Source organism: Macaca nemestrina, chromosome 12 (genome assembly GCF_043159975.1).
Source record: "Macaca nemestrina isolate mMacNem1 chromosome 12, mMacNem.hap1, whole genome shotgun sequence".
In the NCBI taxonomy this organism is placed as follows: domain Eukaryota; kingdom Metazoa; phylum Chordata; class Mammalia; order Primates; family Cercopithecidae; genus Macaca; species Macaca nemestrina.
The window spans coordinates 128,412,597-128,432,603 of record NC_092136.1 but is presented as its reverse complement, the minus strand read 5'-3'; the positions used below and the strand labels follow the sequence as shown (position 1 = coordinate 128,432,603).

Genomic DNA, 20,007 nt, shown 5'->3' with positions numbered 1-20,007 from the left:
TCTACTCAGCCTGTGCCATGCCTGTGCTATTTTTAGGTGTTGCTTTCTCTCCAGAGAGGAGAGCAGCTTTGTTTATGAATGAGGAGGCCTCTGTGCTTAGGGTCACAGGAAAGCAACTTTCTGATATTTAATCTTCTGGCCAAGGAAGGCATTAACTGTGCTGGTTGGGTGCTGAAGGCAACCATCTCTGGCTCCCACTTTGAGTTTTCTCTGGGAGGGGCTCATACAAACCAGACCCAGGTCCAAGGCTGCTTCTCAGCCCCAGCGCACCCACACAGGTGGGCCCACAGCCTGCCCTCTGCTCTCAGGGATGCCTGCCTGGGCCGGGCCTCTCCCTTCAGTCCTCACCCTTGTTGTCCCCACAGCCTTGGCAGAGAGGCCCGAACTGGGCCCTGAGCAGCCTAGACTATGCCAGATATCTGCAGGCTCCCAGGGCCTTGGGAAAGGTGTGGGCAGGACCTTTCCCCTTTGGGCGCCTCCTGCTGCTCATGGGGTGTGGTAGCAGCTGCCCTGTAGCTAGAGATCCTGCTGTGTCCCTGTCACTGCTCGATGCCTCTGGAAAGGATTCTCCAGGTGTCAGGTATAGTGCTCAGCACAGGGTGCTCCTTTTCATCTTGAATCCTCCCAACAGCCCTAGGAGATCGATTTTCCTCACTCTGCTGACAGGGTAAGCAGCTGGCTCAGACCCGCTCAGGCAGGATACAGCAGAGTTGTGCTACTCAAGCCGAGGCATGGATTCCCAGCCCACACCTGGCTGCATGTGCCTGACAACCAAGCCACCCACATCCAGGACAGATGTGGGCCGGGGTCTCCTGCCCTATCTCCCTGGATCTCCCCTACAGTTTCTGGGACAGAGCAAGCATAGCCCAGGTTGTAGGAGGGGAAGGAGGACAAACCGTGAGGACAAGTGAACGGTGGGCCCCTGACTTCGAGGGAGGCATGGCTGGGGGTGTAGCAGGGCGGATAGCACTGGTTCCCTCCACTATGAGCCTGTGGGCGCTCTCCCCGCTGTGTGGCTGGCGAGTGAGGGCGGCCTTGGGGAGTGGTCAGGCATGCTATGATTTGTCCCCATGTCTCTCACCCAATCCCTTTTTTGTGACTCCAGAGTGGAGCTCTTCCCCTGAAATGCAGCCTGGGTCCTGATTCTGACCCTAGAGCCAAGGACAGGGTGACCTGCAAGCCCCTAGCTCTGCAGGGAAAAGCTTCCTGCGTCCTGACTGTCCTTGGCCCCGGGGGCTGCCCACCTGCCACCATATGCTGCCTACCAGGCTCCAGCCCCCAGCAGATGGCTGAGCAGCCCTCTGTGGCACCAGTCCCTGGAGCCTGTCATTGCCCTCTCCTGGTTCCACCGACTTCAAAATGGGAAGGCTTGTGGAGTCTGGGTCTGAGTCCCCTGCCCGGCAGCCAGCTTCCTGGGGTCTGGAAGGTGTGCTTGGCCATCTTTCTGACAGGCCCCTAGTATTTCAGGGGGGCAGAGTGGTGAGAGAAGCTCCAGATTTGTAAGTGGAAGAGCTGAATATGCGCACTCACTGTCTACATAATGCTTTTGAGGTTCAGCTTCGACATCTGTAAAATGAGACTGAAGCCAGCTCTACACTGTTGTTTGCAAGAATTAGAAAAATAGACATGCATAATTCTGAGTGTGATTGAGTTTCTAGAAGCCATCCTTAGGGCCTGACCAGCTGCTCATTGTACCTGGTTGGAAAGAAAGGGAGAGAGGGACAGAGAGAGAGAGAGAGAGAGAGAGAGAGAGAAAGGAAGGCACGAGGAAGAAACGAAATACGCAGGATGTCGGATTTTGCTGGGGGTGGGGTGGGGACTAGGATTCTCAGCCAGAGCTCAGGCGGTCCCAGGCCTTGGGATCCCTGGAGCCACCTCACAGAGGTCTGCCGTGGCTGAGTGGCTGAGGAATCGGGGGGTCCTTGGTTACCAGCTGCCGGTGAGTCAGTAGCTGAGCAGGGAGGTACCATGCTGGCCACAAAAAGGGCATTTTCTTGGGCATATGTGGATGTTGATGCCTCAGTATGGATGCATTGGTGTTTTTTTTTTTGTAAGAAAGGAGCCTTGCCTGCCCTGGGTTCACTAAGCCAACCTTCTGCAACAACGCTGAGGGCTGGCTGCTCCAGAGGGGGCCCAGCCAAAAGAGCCCCTCCCCTGCAGCAAAGTTCTTTCCAAGTAAAGGATTGGTGAGAACCCTTTTGAGTTTAGGAAATTCTGCATCCTCTCCTTTCCCAGTGATGAGACTCAGTGGGTAAGGAGAGCGAGAAGTCCACTAGTCCACTGTAAAGAAACCAGTTCGCCTTTGTTTCGCCCTGTGATTACCAGAGCTATCTGAGCAGCAAGCTCTTCTGGGTAGAATACTTGTTCCAAGAAGGGGCAATTTGGCCTGTTGGAAACAAGTGCTGGCTCTGGGGTCCCCTGCCTCAATTTCCACCCTGGCTCTATCACTCAAAAGTGCTTGCTCTTGGGCAAATAATTTAGCCTGTCTGTGTCCCTGTTTCTTTATTTGTACCTTAATAAAAACTATCTCAGCTGGGCACTGTGGCTCACACGTGTAATCCCAGCACTTTGGGAGGCCAAGACAGGTGGATCACAAGGTCAGGAGTTCAACACCAGCCTGGCCAACATGGTGAAACGCTGTCTGTACTAAAAATACAAAAATTAGCTGGGCGCGGTGGCGGGCACCTGTAATCCCAGCTACTCCAGAGGCTGAGGCAGGAGAATTGCTTGAATCTGGGAGGTGGAGGTTGCAGTGAGCCGAGATCGGGCCACTGTACTCTAGCCTGGGTGACAGAGCAAGACCCTATCTCAAAAACAAACAAGCAAGCAAACAAAACAACAACAACAACAACAACACCACAAAAAAACCCACTATCTTATAAGGCATGCAAGGACATTTGGCCAAATGATAGATGTTTATGGTTTAGGACAGTGCCTGAAAGTTGGGAAGCTCCTGTCAGTGTTAGCTGTTGCTATTACTCCATCTTGAGTAGCAGTACCACTCAAACCACAATTTAGGGATTGAACGTGTTGCCTGTGCCACCCCAGGACTCTCAGGCACAGACCTGCATCTTCTTGAGTCACAGTGGTCTAAGTCTGAAGTGTAAGTAGGGCCATTTGTGGCTAAGGAGGACAAAGCACCTTACCTGTGGCTTCCACCATCCCTTCTAGAATGACCACAACTTCGAACTCCTCCTGATGCAGCTGAGCCTGAGACATCTCCCAGAAAGGGCTCTTCTCGTTGATCTCGTGGGAGATGATCAGAGGAGACACCAGGAAGAGGCGGTCATCACCCGTGTCGAAGCCCACGTTGATGTCGGTCTGGTTCAGGGGGATGAACTCCCCCTCTTTGGTCTGCCGGGACTTGATGAGCTTGGCTCGGATGGAGGCCTCTACGATGTGGGAGTTGCGGAGGTCACCCACCCGGAACATGAGGCACAGCTTCTCGTCCCGCATGGAGATGACCGCGTTGTTGGAAAACATGAGAGTCTCAGCTCTCTTCTTGGGCTGGCTGATCTTGACAAACATGCACCCCACCATGAAGGCATTGACGATGGAGCCCAGGATGGCCTGAACCAAGAGGAGTATAATCCCCTCCGGACACTTCTCTGTGATGACTCGGAAGCCATACCCAATGGTTGTTTCGGTCTCAATGGAGAACAGGAAAGCGGACACGAAGCCACTGAGGTTTTCAACACAAGGAATCCACTCTTGGTCACCAACATGGTCCAGGTCACCCCGGATGTAAGCAATGAGCCACCAAATGAAGCCGAAGAACAGCCAGGTGACGGTGTAAACCATGGTGAAGACGAGCAGGTTGAAACGCCACTTGAGGTCCACCAGGGTGGTGAAGAGGTCACTCAGGTACCGGTAGGTCTCCTGGACATTGCCGTGGTGCACGTTGCACTTGCCGCTCTTCTCCATGTAGCGCTGGCGCGGCTTCTTGCCCTCGGCCAGCAGGCGCGTGCGGTCTGTGGCAATGGGGACGTATTCGCGGGCCTGTTTGGGAATCCTCTTGGGGTCCCATGGAGTGACTCCAATCTCCATGTCCTGGTTCATGGCATTCCTAGAATCACCAGCCATAGCTGGGATGCTTTGAGTTAAAAAAGACATCATCAGGGAAGTGGGCTGTTCTGATTCACTAGAACACAAGATCAAAGGCCACTCCCGCCCCGGGGCTCTCCCAGGCTTCTCCTCTGGATCCAGGGGTCGGGGTGTAAAATCGTCAAGGGCAGGGGCCTCACTCTCTTACAGGGTTCTTTTTTATCCCTGGTGCCTAGTACAGAGTCTAGCACATAATAGATGCTCGATAGCTGTTTGTTGAATGAATACATAAACAACACCTAGGTGCAAAGTACACATTAAGTGTTAAAAGGGTTTGAGAAATGTGGGAGCAATTTTAAAAAGAATAATCACAACAGTTTATTAAATGTACTATGTCCCATGCATTCCATGTGGATTGTCGCTTATTATCACCACAGCAACTCACTGGCATTAGATATTGGAATTCCCACTATATAAACAACATATTGTTTGCTTATGAATCAGGCTTAATTCAAATCGTCTCTCTCCCACCATCAGATGGTAAGCTCCACAGGGGCATAAGTGTGTGTTCGTTTTGTTATGTGATATTCCAAGCACTTAGAACATAGCCTGGCACATAGATGTATTCAAAAAGTACTTATTGAATAATTGGATGGATAAATAAGAAAATGTGGTTCCAAAGAGGTTAAGTGACCCCCAGGCCACCAAATATTAGGCAGAGCTGATATTTGGATTCCTGCTCATCTGGCCCAAGCCTGTGCTGTTTCTTTCATTCCTTATTGTCTCCATTTATCTTGAGGCCTTTTAGCAGCAGACAGAAAGGAAGAGGCGGCACGTGTCTGATTTGTCGATTGGTCACTCCTACCATCTGAGTGTGAAGTCTGCGGCCATCTGAGCACTTATTAAAATGACAAATTGCTGTGTAGGCTCGCCATTAGAAAATTTGATTCCCTGTCCTCTAAGAAATTGAAATGGACAGGATGTTAATGACCCCAAGGCTCTTCAAAGGGCATAACGTGTTTGGGGGGTACCTGCCACACCCCCAAGAGATACCCAGACGCCTGCAGTACAGGTGTCAGATATTTCCCTCAAAACCCGTTTGACATGCTTTAAGACTCTCATGCAATTAGGAAAGACCTCTTTAATTAACAATAACAGACTACATTTCTGAGCACTCAGAAGCCAGGCACTGCACTAGGACATTTCTATCCATTAGCTGATTTAATCCTCACAACATGGTTAGATAAATACTATTATTATCCCCCCATTTTTCAGAAGAGAAGAATGAAGCTCATGTAGCATGTGGCCAAGTGAGGTTCTGGGTCTAAGTTTATCTGGCTGCAGCCCGAGGCCTGACCCATAGCACTCAGCACACAATGGCCAGCAGACACTGATGCTCCATGGCTCATGCTAAGGCTGATGACCTGCTCCCTCCAGAAAGTTCTATGAGCTTCCAGCCCTGGGAAACGTCACCTTAGGGATACTATCCTTCAACCCTTCTTCCTCTTTATAAGCAAGCTTTCCCTGAATTCGCAGGTACCCTCCTTCCCAGGTATAGGGTCCCCCAGGAACCACCACTTACTTATCTGTCCTGATCAAGGAACACAGAATGCCTAGACTGCTCTGCCACCTGGCCAGCTGCATGTCTTTTCCTGCAGACCTGAGCCCTGGAAACATTCCCTGGCGCTGAAACCCTGTTTAGGTTGTCACCTGAAATACTGAAAGATCAAACATGTTGCTAAACATGTAGGAATTAGCCCAACTTTAGTCCAAGTAACTCCATAACCCAGAGCCCTTGCTGCAGACGTACCTAAACAGAGCATCTCTTTTCTTGCTGTCCATCATGAGGACCACTGCAGCGCTCTACATGTAAGTTCCCCTCATAAGTGCTTTGGAACCTGGTGCTTTCTTCTTTGGAATCTCAACTGACCCCATTTGGGGATGGTTTGGGTAGTCCCTTGCAGGAATTCCCCTGCCACCATTCTGAGGGTGACTCCAGCTGCAGGTTCCACCAGGCAGAACACCAGGAAGCTGTGTCCCCAGTGGAACAACCTGGAGAAAGGTCTGTCAACCACGGAGCCGACTGCCTAATGGCAAACCAAGGTAGATTCCAGCTGTCCCGGGAAGTCAGATGACCCTGGCAGGCCTTTTCCTGTGCTGCCTGAGTGGTTATAGCAATTTTAAAGTAACCTTTAAAACATCATATCGAAAGGTCATCTGAAGGGCTATTTGTCCCACATATCCATTGGCCATTTCCCACTCTGCATAGGGCCACCTGCTTCCTGCTCCTTCGTGTGGCAGTTAACAAAGATAAATGAGACAAGGAGGAAAATGCTTGGGGCTATCTTTGCAGAATCCCCAGCAGGAATTTGCTTTGCCTTAAGTGGGAGACTTCATCCTGAAAACCTGATCACAGACGCTCGGAGATGGTGGAAAATGCTGCTGTCCCAAGGCCCCGTGTATTCTGGACACCCCAGCTGCTGGAACCAAGATAGGGTTCCAATGGGGGTGCTGCTGCGGACTCCCTGAGCCACTGAGGTTGGGCAGGGCAGGCACAGTGCCCACAGGAATGAGTCATCGGCTGGGGCACATGGGAGCTCACATCCTCCTGTGCTCAGCTCTTTGGGGAAAACAGCTTGCTGCTGATTTTCTGCACTGTTTCCTTCTTCATTTTTAAACAACTTGCATAGATTCTTGCAGGCGAAGGCTTTGTGCTGTACTAGAAATGGGAAAATGTTTTCTAGGAGACTTCAGCCCAGATAGGAGAACTTTTTGCATCCGGCAGATAGGCAAAGGTGGTTTACTTTTGATTTGATATTGGGATGCATTCCAGTGCACTGGAATCATCTGCAGAAGTCATTCCTTGCTCAACCCAGGGTAACATTTGGATTCTAATGCAGTGTCCAACAACCTGCTTTGTGGTCCAAAGAAAAACAAACAATTTTCTTTGCTCAGTTTACTCTGCTATAAATCCCAGATAATATTCTCTGCCCCTCCAGCCCTGGGAGCCAATTGTAGGGATTCTTGGAAGGAATACATGATACAAACATAAATATAAATAAAATAAACATACGTATTCATAATCTCTCCTCAAATTGAAATTTAATGCAATATCCCATTAATTCCATTTTAAAGATGAAGAAAGAGAGGTAGAGAATATCTAAGACAAGGAGCTAAAGGCCCAGAGGGCAATTTGCAGGGCAAGCATTGGGCTGACTGGCATGGAGCCTCTACTGTTCAGATTTCTTTTAAGGGTAAGTAAAATCCCCATCCTTGAAACCCTGGCTTCCAGTGTTGTGTGCCTATCAAGTCAAAAGGATTTTCAGGGACAATGGAGATGAAATTCTTTAATCAGGTTTTTGAGATCCGTTCTATTAATTATGCACTCATTAAGCACACATTAATTGAGGAACTACTGTAGCGGAGCCCCTGTGCTAGGAGCTGGACATAAAGCAGTGAAGAAGATAAACGCAGAGCCAGCCCTCCCATTGTTGATATTCAAGCATTTCCTCTTTGAAGCTAGGGTTTTTACAGAACTGTCTGTAGAGGACAGACAGCGAGGAACGCCGTGGCTGGCCCAGGCAAGGCGCACATCCTAGCTACTCTCTGCAGGACGCAGGGAAAGGCACTGACTTGAGCAAATCCTATCAAGCCTCATCAAGCCTGTTACTGCTCTTCTTCCATCCTCTCCTGTGTCTGCGAATGGGAAGCTGTGCTGAGACATGAAGAAAGCTTTTGGAAAAGACAGAGCTTCAAGTCCAGCAAAGTGGTTTAATCCCTTTGATAGGAAAACACAAGTGGAGAAAGACTCAAAAGAGGCCAAATCAAAGGAAGTTGTATTTCAGATGATGCATTAGTGAATCTGACATCCATTTAGATGGACCTCTGGATTAAGAAGGTCAAACATCACGCACCCATAGGGAGGAAAACTTGGTGGTTTTCCTGGAGAGATCACGGCGTGGTCTGGAATGTCAGGAGTCGGGGCCACAGCAACTTGATAAGAGCCTTGCTTGGGGGTCAGCAGGGCTTCCTGGAGAGATCACTGGGCTGGGAGTGATTTTTCAGACTCAGTCTCCCTATCTGTGATCACAAACATCTCTATCAATTTCCTACTTTCTCTCTCAGATATGCTGGATCAAAATGTACATTCCCTGAGCTTTGAAACATGGGATGAGGTTGGAGGAAGAGGAATGGAGGAGGGTGTGCTTATGTCTCATATGGAGATATTTGTATACTCTTCTATGGGAATATATATGACTGTACTCATAGGAAAATGCTCCAAACTGGTTGGTGAATAGGCTGCCCCTCTCCCCTCAAGGCCCTTTAGGGTTAGCAGGAAGCGTTCAAGGTGTTACACTTGAATGTAACACCAGAATACATGCTGGTGACAGGGAAGGCACTTATAAGTAGGCAGAATTCCAAGACACCCTGGTGATTCCTGCCCCCTTGTAGACACCCCCTGAGGAACCCCAGGAAATCCTCACTCCCATGACTGGGGCATGTCATATGGCAGAGCTGACTTGAAGAAAGAAAGTTCGTCGGGGATGAGCTTGACCCAGTCATAAGCCCTTTGAAGGGATTGGGCTTTTCCTGAAGTAGGAGATTCAAATTATTAGAGGAATTAGACAGAGGGAGGTTTTTTTTCTTTTGCTGGTTTTAAAGATGGAGGGGGCCACAGAGCAAGGAATGTGGGTGACCTCTGGGAGCTGAGAGCAGCCCCCAGCTGAGAGCTAGCGAAAAAATGAGGACTTCAGTCCTACAACCACAAAGACCTGAATTCTGCCAGAACCACAGGAGCTTGAAGGGGGCCCTGAGTTCCACATGAGAATGCAGGCCTCGCTGACACCCTGGTTTTGGCCTTGTGAGAACAGAGCAGAGAACACAGTCGCATCGAGCCTGGACTTCTGACCTACAGAACTGTGAGCTAATAAATGGGTGCTGTTTCCAGCCATTATGCCTGTGGTCATCTGTTATGGCAGAAATAGAAAATTCGGTACAGAAAGGGAAGCCAGATCATAAACAGTGAGGAAGGCTGACTCTGGCATCAGATGACCTAGGTTCCTATTTTGCCTGGAGCTGAGGCACATTTGGAAAAGTTACTTCTCTAAGCCTCCGTTGCTTTATTTGCAAAATGGGGATAACAGTACTCACCAAGAAGAGCTGCTGCGAAGATGAAATGAAAAGTGTGTGTACAGTGCCTGGCTTACGGGAGCCCTCCTGAGAGGTAGTTCCTACGATTTTCCACCAGGGGGCAGGGCTGGGAAAAGGCGTGGGGCTGAGGGGCCGGAGTGCTTCAAACAACTCAAGGATAAGGAAGGAGAATCAAGAAGTCCCGAATTCCTACGGAGTGTCTGCATCGTGCTCCCACTCCCAGGAGAGAGACGTTATCTTCAGTTTACAAAAGCGGAAAACAGGAGAGAGTTTAAAAACCTCGCCCGGAGTCGCACAGCTAGCGCTGCAGGCTCTCCGGCTTCCGCCTCAGCTGCCCTCGATGAGCGCATGCCTGGAGGCCCCGCTCGGCTGCAGCGCCGGTGGGACTGGGAACCCGTGCCCCTTTCCTCCCCCCGCCCCGCCCCCCAGAAGCCAAGCCTGAAGAATTGTCTAAGAACTTTCCTTTTCGTCCCTCCCACGACTAAGGTCCAGGTCCCAGGAGTTTCCCTTGCACCTTCATCCCTGGCCCTGCAGAGGCCTGCTTCTCGCTTCCAGGGTCGCCAGAGCGCCCCTCCCGCCACCCGTCGATCTCCTGGCCGGATCCTGGGAGAGAAGCAGAGGAGGTTGGGACCGGAGATGGGGGCTGAGACTGGGGAAGGGAGCCTGGAAGAGATGGGGAGGGAGGCTGGGACTGGGGAGCCTGAGGGCGGCGGGAACCGGGAGTCCTGAGCGCCGCAACCTCTAGCCTGGCCTCGGAGTGTGACACACTCCGCGGGGGACGAAGCCCCCACTGGGGCTGGATAAGGCGATGCTCGCCGCCTGGGTTCGGCCCCCTAGTCAGCTGCAACTCCGCGGCGGCGGAGGAGGTGGGGCTGGGGGATGCAGGCTGGGAGGGTGAGAGCCAGGAAGAGCCTGCGGAGGGGAGACAGAGGCCCTGTCCCCAGGGAACGGGCGTGGGGAGGCCTTTGGCAGTGCCGGGGACTCCCCACCAGCGAGTCTGTCTTCCTTCCAGCGGCCCCAGCCACCTGGAGGCTGTGCCCAAACCACACAGGTGGACAGGATCCTCCCAGGGGCCAGTCCTGGTTTCCCAGGTTTTCACAATTACTAATCTTAAAACAAAACAAAATTATCTTCAAGTGTAGTAGAAGAGGTTTAATGGCGCAGAGCCTGGTGGTAATAAATCTTTAAAATTCCTTCAGGTATTTCATTCAAAAACCTCACCATTTTGCAGCTATTTGTTCTATCAACTTAGGTCTGTGTCTATTTTTGAATTCCTGAATGTTTTACGGGTTTACTTTTGGAGCCTGTTTGTTTCATAGCACATGAGGGAGTAGGTGTGAAGTCCCAGTGGAAACTGACACAGGGCTTCACTCATTCAGTCAATTAGTCAATCAGTGAACCCCCGCTCAACACCCACTGGGTGTTTGAATTATGTCGAGCTCTGGGGACACTTCGCTGGCATTCCTGTGCTTTCCATTCCTGGGTATCTGGCTAAAATGCAGGTTCTGATTCTCTAGGTCTGGAGTTTCCAGAGTCCGCGGTTTTGCTAAGGAGCTGCAGTGATGTTGATGCGGCTGGTCCTCAGTGCACACCTGAGTAGCACGACCTCTCTGCTCGGGACACACGCTGCCATCAGCTGGGAGCTGGACAACGTGCTGATGCCTAGTCCCAGAATCTGGCCCCAGGTGAGTCCAACAGGCAATTAGATTGAGGACCCTTGATGCATTCTCTGTCCAAAAGGAGTTCCCGGTCTGGTGGGGAGTACACAGGCAAAAAAAAAAAAAAAAAAAAAAAGTGCAATAGAGAGTGAGAGAGAGGCCAAGGTGCAGTTCTGAATTTGGCGTGTCTGGGGCTGGTGAGGAAGGGTCAGGAAGGCCCTGGTGAGGAAGGTGCCCAGTGAGCAGGATGAGGTGGCAGAGCCTTGTGGGCATGAGAACAGGGGAGCAAACAGGAATAAAAGTTGGGGCATGGAGTCCCTGTTATGTGCCATCTTTGTGCTGAGTGTTTTTCGTGCATTGTATCATTTAATCCTCAAACAGATCTATGAAGTCTGGTTTAGTCGCCTCATTTTACAGGTCACAGAAGCAGAGTGATTCAGTAGCTTGCTTCAGGCCACGGTTACTAAGCTGTGGACTAGGTTTTGTCTGATTCCAAAGGCTCTGAGTGCAGCCACTGCTGCTGGGGAGGTTGTTCCTCCTGAGCCCTCTGGGTGTGACCAGGTTGTTCTGAGCCCCCGGGGGGATCAAGCCCTGAGAAAACTGGCCCTGGCTGGAGCCAGATCCACACCAGCCTGATCTGCACCAGGGAAGGAATTCATGATTTCCTGCTGTGTGGCCCACTGTGCACAGGCTGCCCAGCAGCTCAAGTCACTTCCCGCCAACCAGGGCTGTGTTCTCCCTCTCCCTCCTGCTCCCCTCCAGCATGCTCCCTATTCATCTAACAGCTGCTCCTCTTATTGTGGTTAGACTTTTTCTAACCACAATACTTGCCCCCAAAGGTCCCCGATTGCTCCAAGGAGATAAGGTGTCCATGCGTCCCAGGTAGCACCTGCTGTTCTGGCAGCATCACCAAGAGTGCCCCGTCGCTCTCTGAAGGTCTGCTTGGACAATGGCGCCCACAGTAGAAACAAGAGCACTAACTAGCAGCCGCTGATTTCATTCTTAACACGCATTTACTGGATTCTCCTTCTTCTAAGGCAGGTCTGCCTCTGCCAGGAGTGAGGGTAATGCCTCCTCACTCTGGAATTTCTCTGCTGGGCAGGATGTCCATGTCATAGTAACCAGAACCTGTGGGTCTTGTGCTGAGCTCTGCCGCCTACACCCGTGGCTGTGGCTGTGTGAGGTCAGCGAGCGCAGCTGCTGGATCGGGTTCTTCCGACACAGACACACTCTACATCCTTCTTGGTCCCGTGCAGTTAGTAGGCTTTCTCCTATTTCTATTTAAATGGGATGTCTTAGACCCTCATTTTCATATTTTGATGTAGAGAAACATTTAAAATATTGCATTGTGTTTATTCTAGGAAAAGCAAATATACAAACCCATGATAAATGTGACCAAAACTTCCCCTGGGTTTGGGGGACATGGTAGGGAGTGGTGGGGACTGTGGTGAGCTGTACACACATGCAGTTCTAAAGCGGCAGCCGCGACTCGCCTCTAGTTTATTATTGCCTTGCCATGCCGTGGAGCCAGTACTGCAAGATCCTCCTTTTGCTTTTTCCAGAAAAGCCAGAAATTAAACTTTTGAAGATGAAATTTCTCTTTTTCCATGTTGACCACTAATTCAACAGTTTTTGAAAAAGTGAGCAAGCCATAGAAGATCTCTGTGTGAGTCGGATTCAGTCTGTCAGCTGCCGGTTTGTAGTTCTGGGCTAGGGAGTCAGAGAGAAGCTTTTTCCTCCCATGGCTACGTTGGGCTGCTTTGTGAGTTAGGCTGAGTGGTGGTAGGAGTTGTGGTAGTGCCACTAGATTCCTCTCAGCGCCTCCCTGTTTGCACTAACAGATCTGCCACAAACATTACCTGCCAGTCCTCAGGACAATGAAGGCAGGAGGCCCGGCAGGAAGAGGAGGACTCAATCTGCAAGGCCCATGATAGCAGAGAGGGCCACCTGGGCTGCCCCCTCAGTGCCCATCAGCCTGGTTCCCATGGTCCTAACTAGCTCTGTTGCCTTGCCAACAGCCCTGTGCTCCCCAGCCCCCTCCACCATGCAGATGGCTGCTATAACATCCCTGTTCCTTAATGTGTGGGGTTCCTTGCTGCCCTCTCCTCCCTAACTGGCACCCCGTGCAAACCTGCTGCAGAGAACTGCGTCTTGGGCAATGGCAATAGTCCTCCAGTTCACCAACAGTAAAAATGGTCTCAATGGGGAGAGATTTCTGACTGCAAGCGCTCTGAGTCCTTCCAGAGGAGGGCTGGAGAGACAGGAGGGGGGATCAGGCAGCCTCCTGAGCTGGTTCCTGGCGCCGATGTAATGGATGCTGATTATCAGCGGTGAGGGCATCCCGGAAAGGATGGAAAGGACTGCAGAGCTGTGCGAGATGAGTGGGATGAGGCCGCAGGTGCTGATTTTTATGCCCAGGATGCTCCTGGCTGTCATGGACTCCCAGGGCTCCAGGCATGCATAGCTCTTTCACCTCTTCTCCAAGCAGAATGCCCCAGAAAGGCCGCCTCTATTATCCAGAGTGGCTAGAGTCTCCGGTGGCTGTGCGCGGGGACTGAGGGCCAGAATCAGGGCAAGGGGCTTTCAGTGAAACGCAGAGCCAGGCAGGGACAGCGCGGATCTCGGAACAGTCTGTGTCAGATGGGACACTTCATCCCCGCGGAGCTGTCCGTGCACACGATGTTCTCTGATTGCCAAGCTGTTAAGGGCTCCGTGGAAGGGAGCTGCTGGGAAGGCGGACGAGGCATCTCAGGCGGGTGAGGGGCTCTGCTGCATCGGCCTTGCTCACACCGACCATCCCTGGGGAGCTGTCACTGGCACCCAGGTCTCCCCTTCTCAGCGCATCCTGTGCCTCCATTCTGGGCTGCCTCTGTCCCTCGAAGGGGAGCTCCCCACATGGGTGGGATTATTGTTGAGAACAAAGTTAAGGTGTTGACGAGGATGCAGGACTGAGGTTGATCCCAGAGTCACTCAGTTGTCCCTCATTTTGCTCAGAGACACCCTGACCAGGACAAGCTATTTAGGGAGCATCTTTCCTGTCTGTGCCACATTCTCCATGGCCTTTGCACTCTTTTTGCTTTTGCTTTAAACACGTCGTCAATTCATTGCCTGCGCAGCTTGTACTGCCTTTTGGTTTTTCTTTGCAGAACAGCTCTGGAATTGAAGTGTGTGTGCGCGTGTGTGTCTGTGTGTGTGTGTGCGTGTGTGTGCACGTGCGCGTGTGTGTCTGTGTGTGTGCACGTGCGTGTGTGTGTGTGCGCGCGCGCTGCTCTGGACTAGGAGCTTTACATGTGTTAACACACTTGATCAGCTCAGCAACACTGTGGAATAAGTGTTTTATGTCCATTATTCAGATCAGGAGACTGAGATTCAGAGCAGGGAGGGAACTTGTCGGAGGAACATGGCTCGCAAGCAGCAGAACCTGGGTTTGAACTGACAGCGGCCTGACTTCAGAGCCCACGCTTTCCCACGCTCCTACTGCACACCCATTGGAGTCCAGCCATCTTGGTTCTGAATCATAACCCTGACTCTCCTGGCCACATCCTGTGCTCCACATTACATGTTACTCTAGAGGTTACCACCCTGGGTCTCTTTCCTATATAAGACATAGAAATACTACTTGTGGAAATCCTAATGTTCCTGACATCTCTGCCATTTTATCATGAAAAATCCTATCCTACCAAATACTGGTGTAATGTACTTGGCCCCCCTGGATTGGATTGGTATAGGTTAAGGGCAGATATAAGGTCTCAAATAATCCCGGTATTCCTGTATGTGGAGTTATTATTATGGAATAATAATGGCAGTTTGCATCTCTGTTGGGCTCTTCCAGCTCCGGTGTTGGCTCATGAGAATCCTATCACATTAGTCCCCTTTTATAGTTGGATAGTGGGGCTTGCCAGAGGGCACACTAATTTGGGTTAACTCGTTCCCAGGATTCTGGCATTGTAGACACAGAAACACCTACTGTGGAGTTTTGTGTAATAGAAACACTGAAAGATTTAGCAACAGGTCTGCCAGGCGGTCCTGACTTCTGGCTGCACAACAAAGGGGGGCGGTTGGTGCCAAATGGGGCAACAGAAAGTGAGTTTGGGGCCTGCAGAGCCTCAGGTAGCCCAGACAACCGGGAGAGAATGGGCTGCTTATTCCAACTCCATCCTTGGAGGATTCCCCACCACAAGTCTAAGGAAGTAATAAAACCTCATGCATTATTTTCTGATATCTGGAGAGAAACACGTACCCTAGAAATGCTGTGGACTGATTCCACAGTTACTTTGTCATTAAAGAAACCAAAATACTGAGAGGTCACCATAAACACAAAAAGGCAGAGAGAGAAGGATTAAATGGTGTTTCATGTAAGGATTTTTAAAGGGAGGCAGAATTCTAGTCTGAAAGGAGAGCAGGCAGATCTGGCATTTTGCTTGAGGAGTTCAATTCTTTGGAGAAAATACAGAGACAAAAAGACCATTTTGATGGTATTTAAAATATCCCTCTGTCCAGCATATCTAAGTGAGTCTAAATATATTCAGCAGTTTTTTAAAGGGCAGATATCGGGCCCGATTCAAGGTATGGAATATAGATTTGAAAGGCTTAGTGACAGGTGAGTGCCTTTCAAGTAACTTAGCATCACAGATGAAGCCCGTGATTGAGCACTGCACCTATGGAGCAGGCGCGTGAGCTTGTGACTGAGCTTCCCACCTACCAGCCTCCCATTTGCTTAGGATGAGTAGTTTTCTGCCCTCCTTGGTGAGCCGCTGTGGGCCACTCACCACTCCTTACACCCCTTCCCTTTAGTACTTAGCTGTGGCTTACTTGCAAAATCCACATGCACCCTCCTGGATCCCACAGACGATGTATGAAAAATCATGGCCATGAAAAGGGCACGGAAATCAAATTAATTAATTTTGCCTTTTCCCCACATTTGTTTCTGTCTGTCTGGTACTTTTCCTTTTTAAGCCTACCATCTCTTTGAAAGTGAGCCGCACAGTGATAATCCATTTTCCTCATCGTAACCCCACAGTGTATGTATTCCACATTAAATAATAAAAGGGATTAATAATTAAATCAAAATGAAAAACCACTTGTTTCCTCTCTATAACCCAAGGGACAGATTTCCTGGGCTGGTGCCAATTTATCAGTGATGATTAGGCAATATGAGGTAGAAGTGCACAGAGATGACAGCCTGAAAGCAAGGTAATTAGAATTTGAATATATTCATATACAAGTGAACAGGATCAGATGGTGCGGGAAGGTAAATGTGAGAAAGAGCCAGGGAAACTGGACATAACAGGTAAAATCCCAATAATTATAGCTACCTACTGGGGCTGTACCATATACCCAATTTTATTCCAAATGCTTTACATTTCAGAAAAGGTATCAGGTAGATACTGTTCTCCCCATTTTATAGATGAGAAAACTGAGGTGCAGGAGGGTGAGTCAACTGTCTTGAATCTAGTAAGTGATTGATCTGGATTTGAACTCAGGTTGAGTGACCCTTGGAGTCACACTCGATGTCTGAGCAACTCCACAAAAATGGAATGCTTAAATGATCCAGGAAAGAGGAGAGAGACAAATACCATGGGAGAAGAAATGAAACAGAAAAGTCTGGTGAGAGTAAGAGAAAAACAATGTGAAAGAAATAGGAAAGGCCGGCAGTGGTGGCTCAGACCTGTAACCCAGCATTTTGGGAGGCCGAGGCAGGTGGATTACCTGGGGTCAGGAGTTTGAGAAGAGCCTGGCCAACATGGTGAAACCCCAACTCTACTAAAAATACAAAAAAATTATCTGGGCGTGGTGGTGAGCACCTGTAGTCTCAGCTATTCGGGATGCTGAGGTATGAGAATCCTTGAACTCAGGCAGCAGAGGTTGACAGTGAACCGAGATTGCACCACTGTACTCCAGCCTGGGTGACAGAGTGGCACTCTGTCTCAAAAAAAAAAAAAAAAAAAAAAAAAAAAAAAAAAAAAGAAAAGAAAAGAAAGAAAGAAAGAGAAAGAAAGAAAGAAGAGAGAAAAATTAGAGTAAGGAGTTGAGAATGAAAGAAGGATAAAAAAAAAAAAGCAAAGGATAAGGAAAGACAAAGTGAAGTGTAAGTGGATGTGGGCATCAGAATGAAAGCTGAAGAAGAAGAAAGAACGAACAGATGAGAGACCCAGCTGAAGGGAACTGCGTCTTGGTGCTTGCCATGGGGTACTGCTCATGTGCTATCTTATTTGACTTTCCCATGGCATTTCAAGGTAGGTATTACCAGACACGTTTTACAGAAAGAGAACTGAAGGTCTGAAAGACTAATGTCCAAGGTCACACAATTAGTGACAATTACAAAATGCCAAAGAGAGAAACTGAAGAATAGCAAATAAATGGAGAAACATACTGTATTCATGGATTGGAAGACTCAATATAGTAAAAATGTTGATTCTCTCTGAATTCGTATACAGATTCAATGCAATTTCTATCAAAATATCACAAGATTTTTTATAGACATAGATAAAATTATTCTAAACTTATGTGAAAAGGCAAAGCAACTAGAATAGATAAAACAATTTTGGAAAAGAATAAAGTGGAAGGAATCAGTCTATACAAGTTCAAGACTCATTACATAACTGCAGTGATCCAGACTATGTGGTATTGGCAGAAGGATAGACACATAGATTGATGGAACAGAACAGAGAACCCAGAAATAGACCTTTGCAAATATGCCCAACTTATTTTTGACAAAAGTGCAAAAGGAATTCAGTGGAGGAAACAGTCTTTGCAACAAATGGTGCCAGAGCAATTGCACATTTTTAGGCAAAAAAAAGAACCTTGACCTAAGTCTCAGACTTTATACCAAAGTTAATTCAAAATGCATCATGAACTTAAATATAAAACAATAAAACTTTCTAGGGAAAAACATGGGAGACACTCTTCAAGATCTAGGGCAGGCAAAGAGTTCTTAGACTTGACAACAAAAGCACAATCCATAAGAAGAAAAACTGGTCAATTAAACTTCCATCAAATTAAAAACACTTGCTCTTAAAGACTCTGTTAAGATGAAAAGGCAAAATTACAAAATAGGAGAAAACATTTGTAAATTACATATCTGACTGACAAAGGACTGGTATCTAAAATATATCCTTAAAAATTCTCAAAACTCAACAGAAACAACAACAAAAGCCAATCAAATTAGAAAATGGGCAAAAGACGTGAGAGGATATCTGGAGGGCAAATAAGCACATAAAAAGATGGTCAACAGGCCAGGCATGGTGGCTCATGCTTGTAACCCCAGCATTTTGGGAGGCTGAGGTGAGCAGATCACCTGAAGTCAGGAGTTTGAGACCAGCCTGACAAACATGGTGAAACCTCGTCTCTACTAAAAATACAAAAATTAGCCAGGCGTGGTGGCACGCACCTGTAGTACCAGTTACTTGGGAGGCTGAGGCCAGAGAAGCACTTGAACTCAGGAGGCAGAGGTTGCAGTGAGCCGAGATCACACCACTGCACTCCAGCCTGGGCGACAGAACAAGGCTCTGTCTCAAAAAAAAAAAAAAAAAAAAAAAAAAAAAAGATGGTCAACGGCATTAGTAATCAGGGAAATGCAAAATAAAACCCCAACAAGATAGGACTAGAATGGCTAAAATAAGAAATAGTGACAATAACAAATATTGGCAAAAATGCAGAGAAACTGGATCACTGATACATTGTTGGTGGGAGTGTAAAATGGCATAGTCACAATGGAAAACAGCTTGAGAGTTCTTTGAACAAAAAAAAACCACTAAACATACAACTACCAGATGACCCATCAATTACACTACTGTTATCCCAGAGACATGAAAACCTATGTACCTATGTTCACACAAGAACCAGTACACAAATGTTTATAGCAACTTTATTCATAATTGCCCCAAAGTGAAAACATCCCGGATGTCATTCAGTAAGTGAATGGTTAAACAAGCAATGGTACCTTCCCACTATGGTACATTCCCACTACTCAGCAATAAAAAAACCACACACACACACACACACACACACACACACACCCCACCCCCACCCCCAACAAGCACACAGGCACACCCCCGAATGAATCTCCAGAGAATTTTGTTGAGTGAAAAAGGCCAATCCCAAAAGATTACATCCTGTATAATTCTACTTCCATAACATTCTTGAGATGACAAATACAGACAAGTGATTGCCAGAGGTTAAGGAGAGGGCGGGGTGGGATGGAAGTGGGCGTGGCTATAAAAGGGCCACATAAGAGATACTCCTGGTGACAGAAATGTTGTTTTCTTATCAGTTATGTATTCGTTTTGATGGTGTACTACGGTTTTGCAAAATATTACCACTGAGAGAAACTGGATGAAGGGAGTGGCAGATCTCTGTTCATTATTTCTGAAACTGCATGTGAATGTATAATGATCTCAAAATCAAAGCGTTTAGTGGAAAAATAAGGAATGACTGCAGTAAAGAGATGGAGTTAAAGAAGCATAAATGCACTAAACGGCATCCATGATCAAGAGAATGAGTGAGGCCGGGCGCGGTGGCTCACGCCTGTAATCGCAGCACTCTGGGAGGCCGAGGCGGGCGGATCACAACGTCAGGAAATCGAGACCATCCTGGCTCACACGGTGAAATCCCGTCTCTACTGAAAATACAAAAAATTAGCCGGGCGAGGTGGCGGGCGTCTGTAATCTCAGCTACTCGGGAGGCTGAGGCAGGAGAATGGCATGAACCTGGGAGGTGGAGCTTGCAGTGAGCCAAGATTGTGCCACTGCACTCCAGCCAGGGGGACAGAGCGAGACTCCGTCTCAAAAAAAAAAAAAAAAAAAAAAAAAAAAAAAAGAGAGAGAATGAGTGAAAAAAAGACAAAAATGGAGGGGAAAAAAGAACCAAACTGAGAAAGAGAGAGAGGGAGAGGAAGAGAAAGGAAATAAAATGTGACGGAGCCTGAGTATTTAGGAGGAGTCAGGGGACATTGAAAGAGACGCAGGAGAGGTGGTCGGGGCTGGGGGCAGCCGCAGGCCCAGGCCTCCCTCCCTACTGCCCTGTGTCTAGCCTTGGCTCTCTCCTCTCCAAACCACTCCCTGGGCCCCTTCTACCCTTTCACCAGCAAACCTGTTTCTCAAGCCCCCTTAGAAGCCTTCCCTGCTCCCCCAGGGCAGCCCGCCTTCACCCCTGC

At 48.7% G+C, this 20,007-nt stretch overlaps 2 protein-coding genes across 5 annotated transcripts in view; one reads left to right on the top strand and one right to left on the bottom strand.

The window, feature by feature from the left end:
- Positions 1-20,007, bottom strand: part of LOC105476215 (potassium inwardly rectifying channel subfamily J member 5) — a 31,185-nt gene that overhangs the window by 6,831 nt on the left and 4,347 nt on the right. For 2 of the 4 annotated variants that reach the window (XM_011731924.2, XM_071075799.1), the window contains exons 1-3: positions 9,710-9,796; positions 5,855-6,955; positions 3,147-4,093 (exon numbers count right to left, since the gene is read on the bottom strand). In XM_011731924.2, the coding sequence (XP_011730226.2) occupies positions 3,147-4,093; positions 5,855-5,889 (982 nt within the window). In that variant the 5' untranslated portion in view covers positions 5,890-6,955; positions 9,710-9,796. Of the gene's footprint in view, positions 1-3,146; positions 4,114-5,854; positions 6,956-9,709; positions 9,797-20,007 lie in introns of those variants that run through there. The other 2 variants (XM_011731927.3, XM_071075798.1) reach the window with 2 other exon arrangements.
- The window catches only part of LOC105476213 (potassium inwardly rectifying channel subfamily J member 1), a 66,747-nt gene continuing 56,434 nt past the window's right edge, over positions 9,695-20,007 (top strand). Inside the window, exons 1-2 of the mRNA XM_024791063.2 lie at positions 9,695-9,818; positions 10,713-10,880. Of these exons, the coding sequence (XP_024646831.2) occupies positions 10,758-10,880 (123 nt within the window). The 5' untranslated portion in view covers positions 9,695-9,818; positions 10,713-10,757. The remainder of the gene's footprint in view (positions 9,819-10,712; positions 10,881-20,007) is intronic.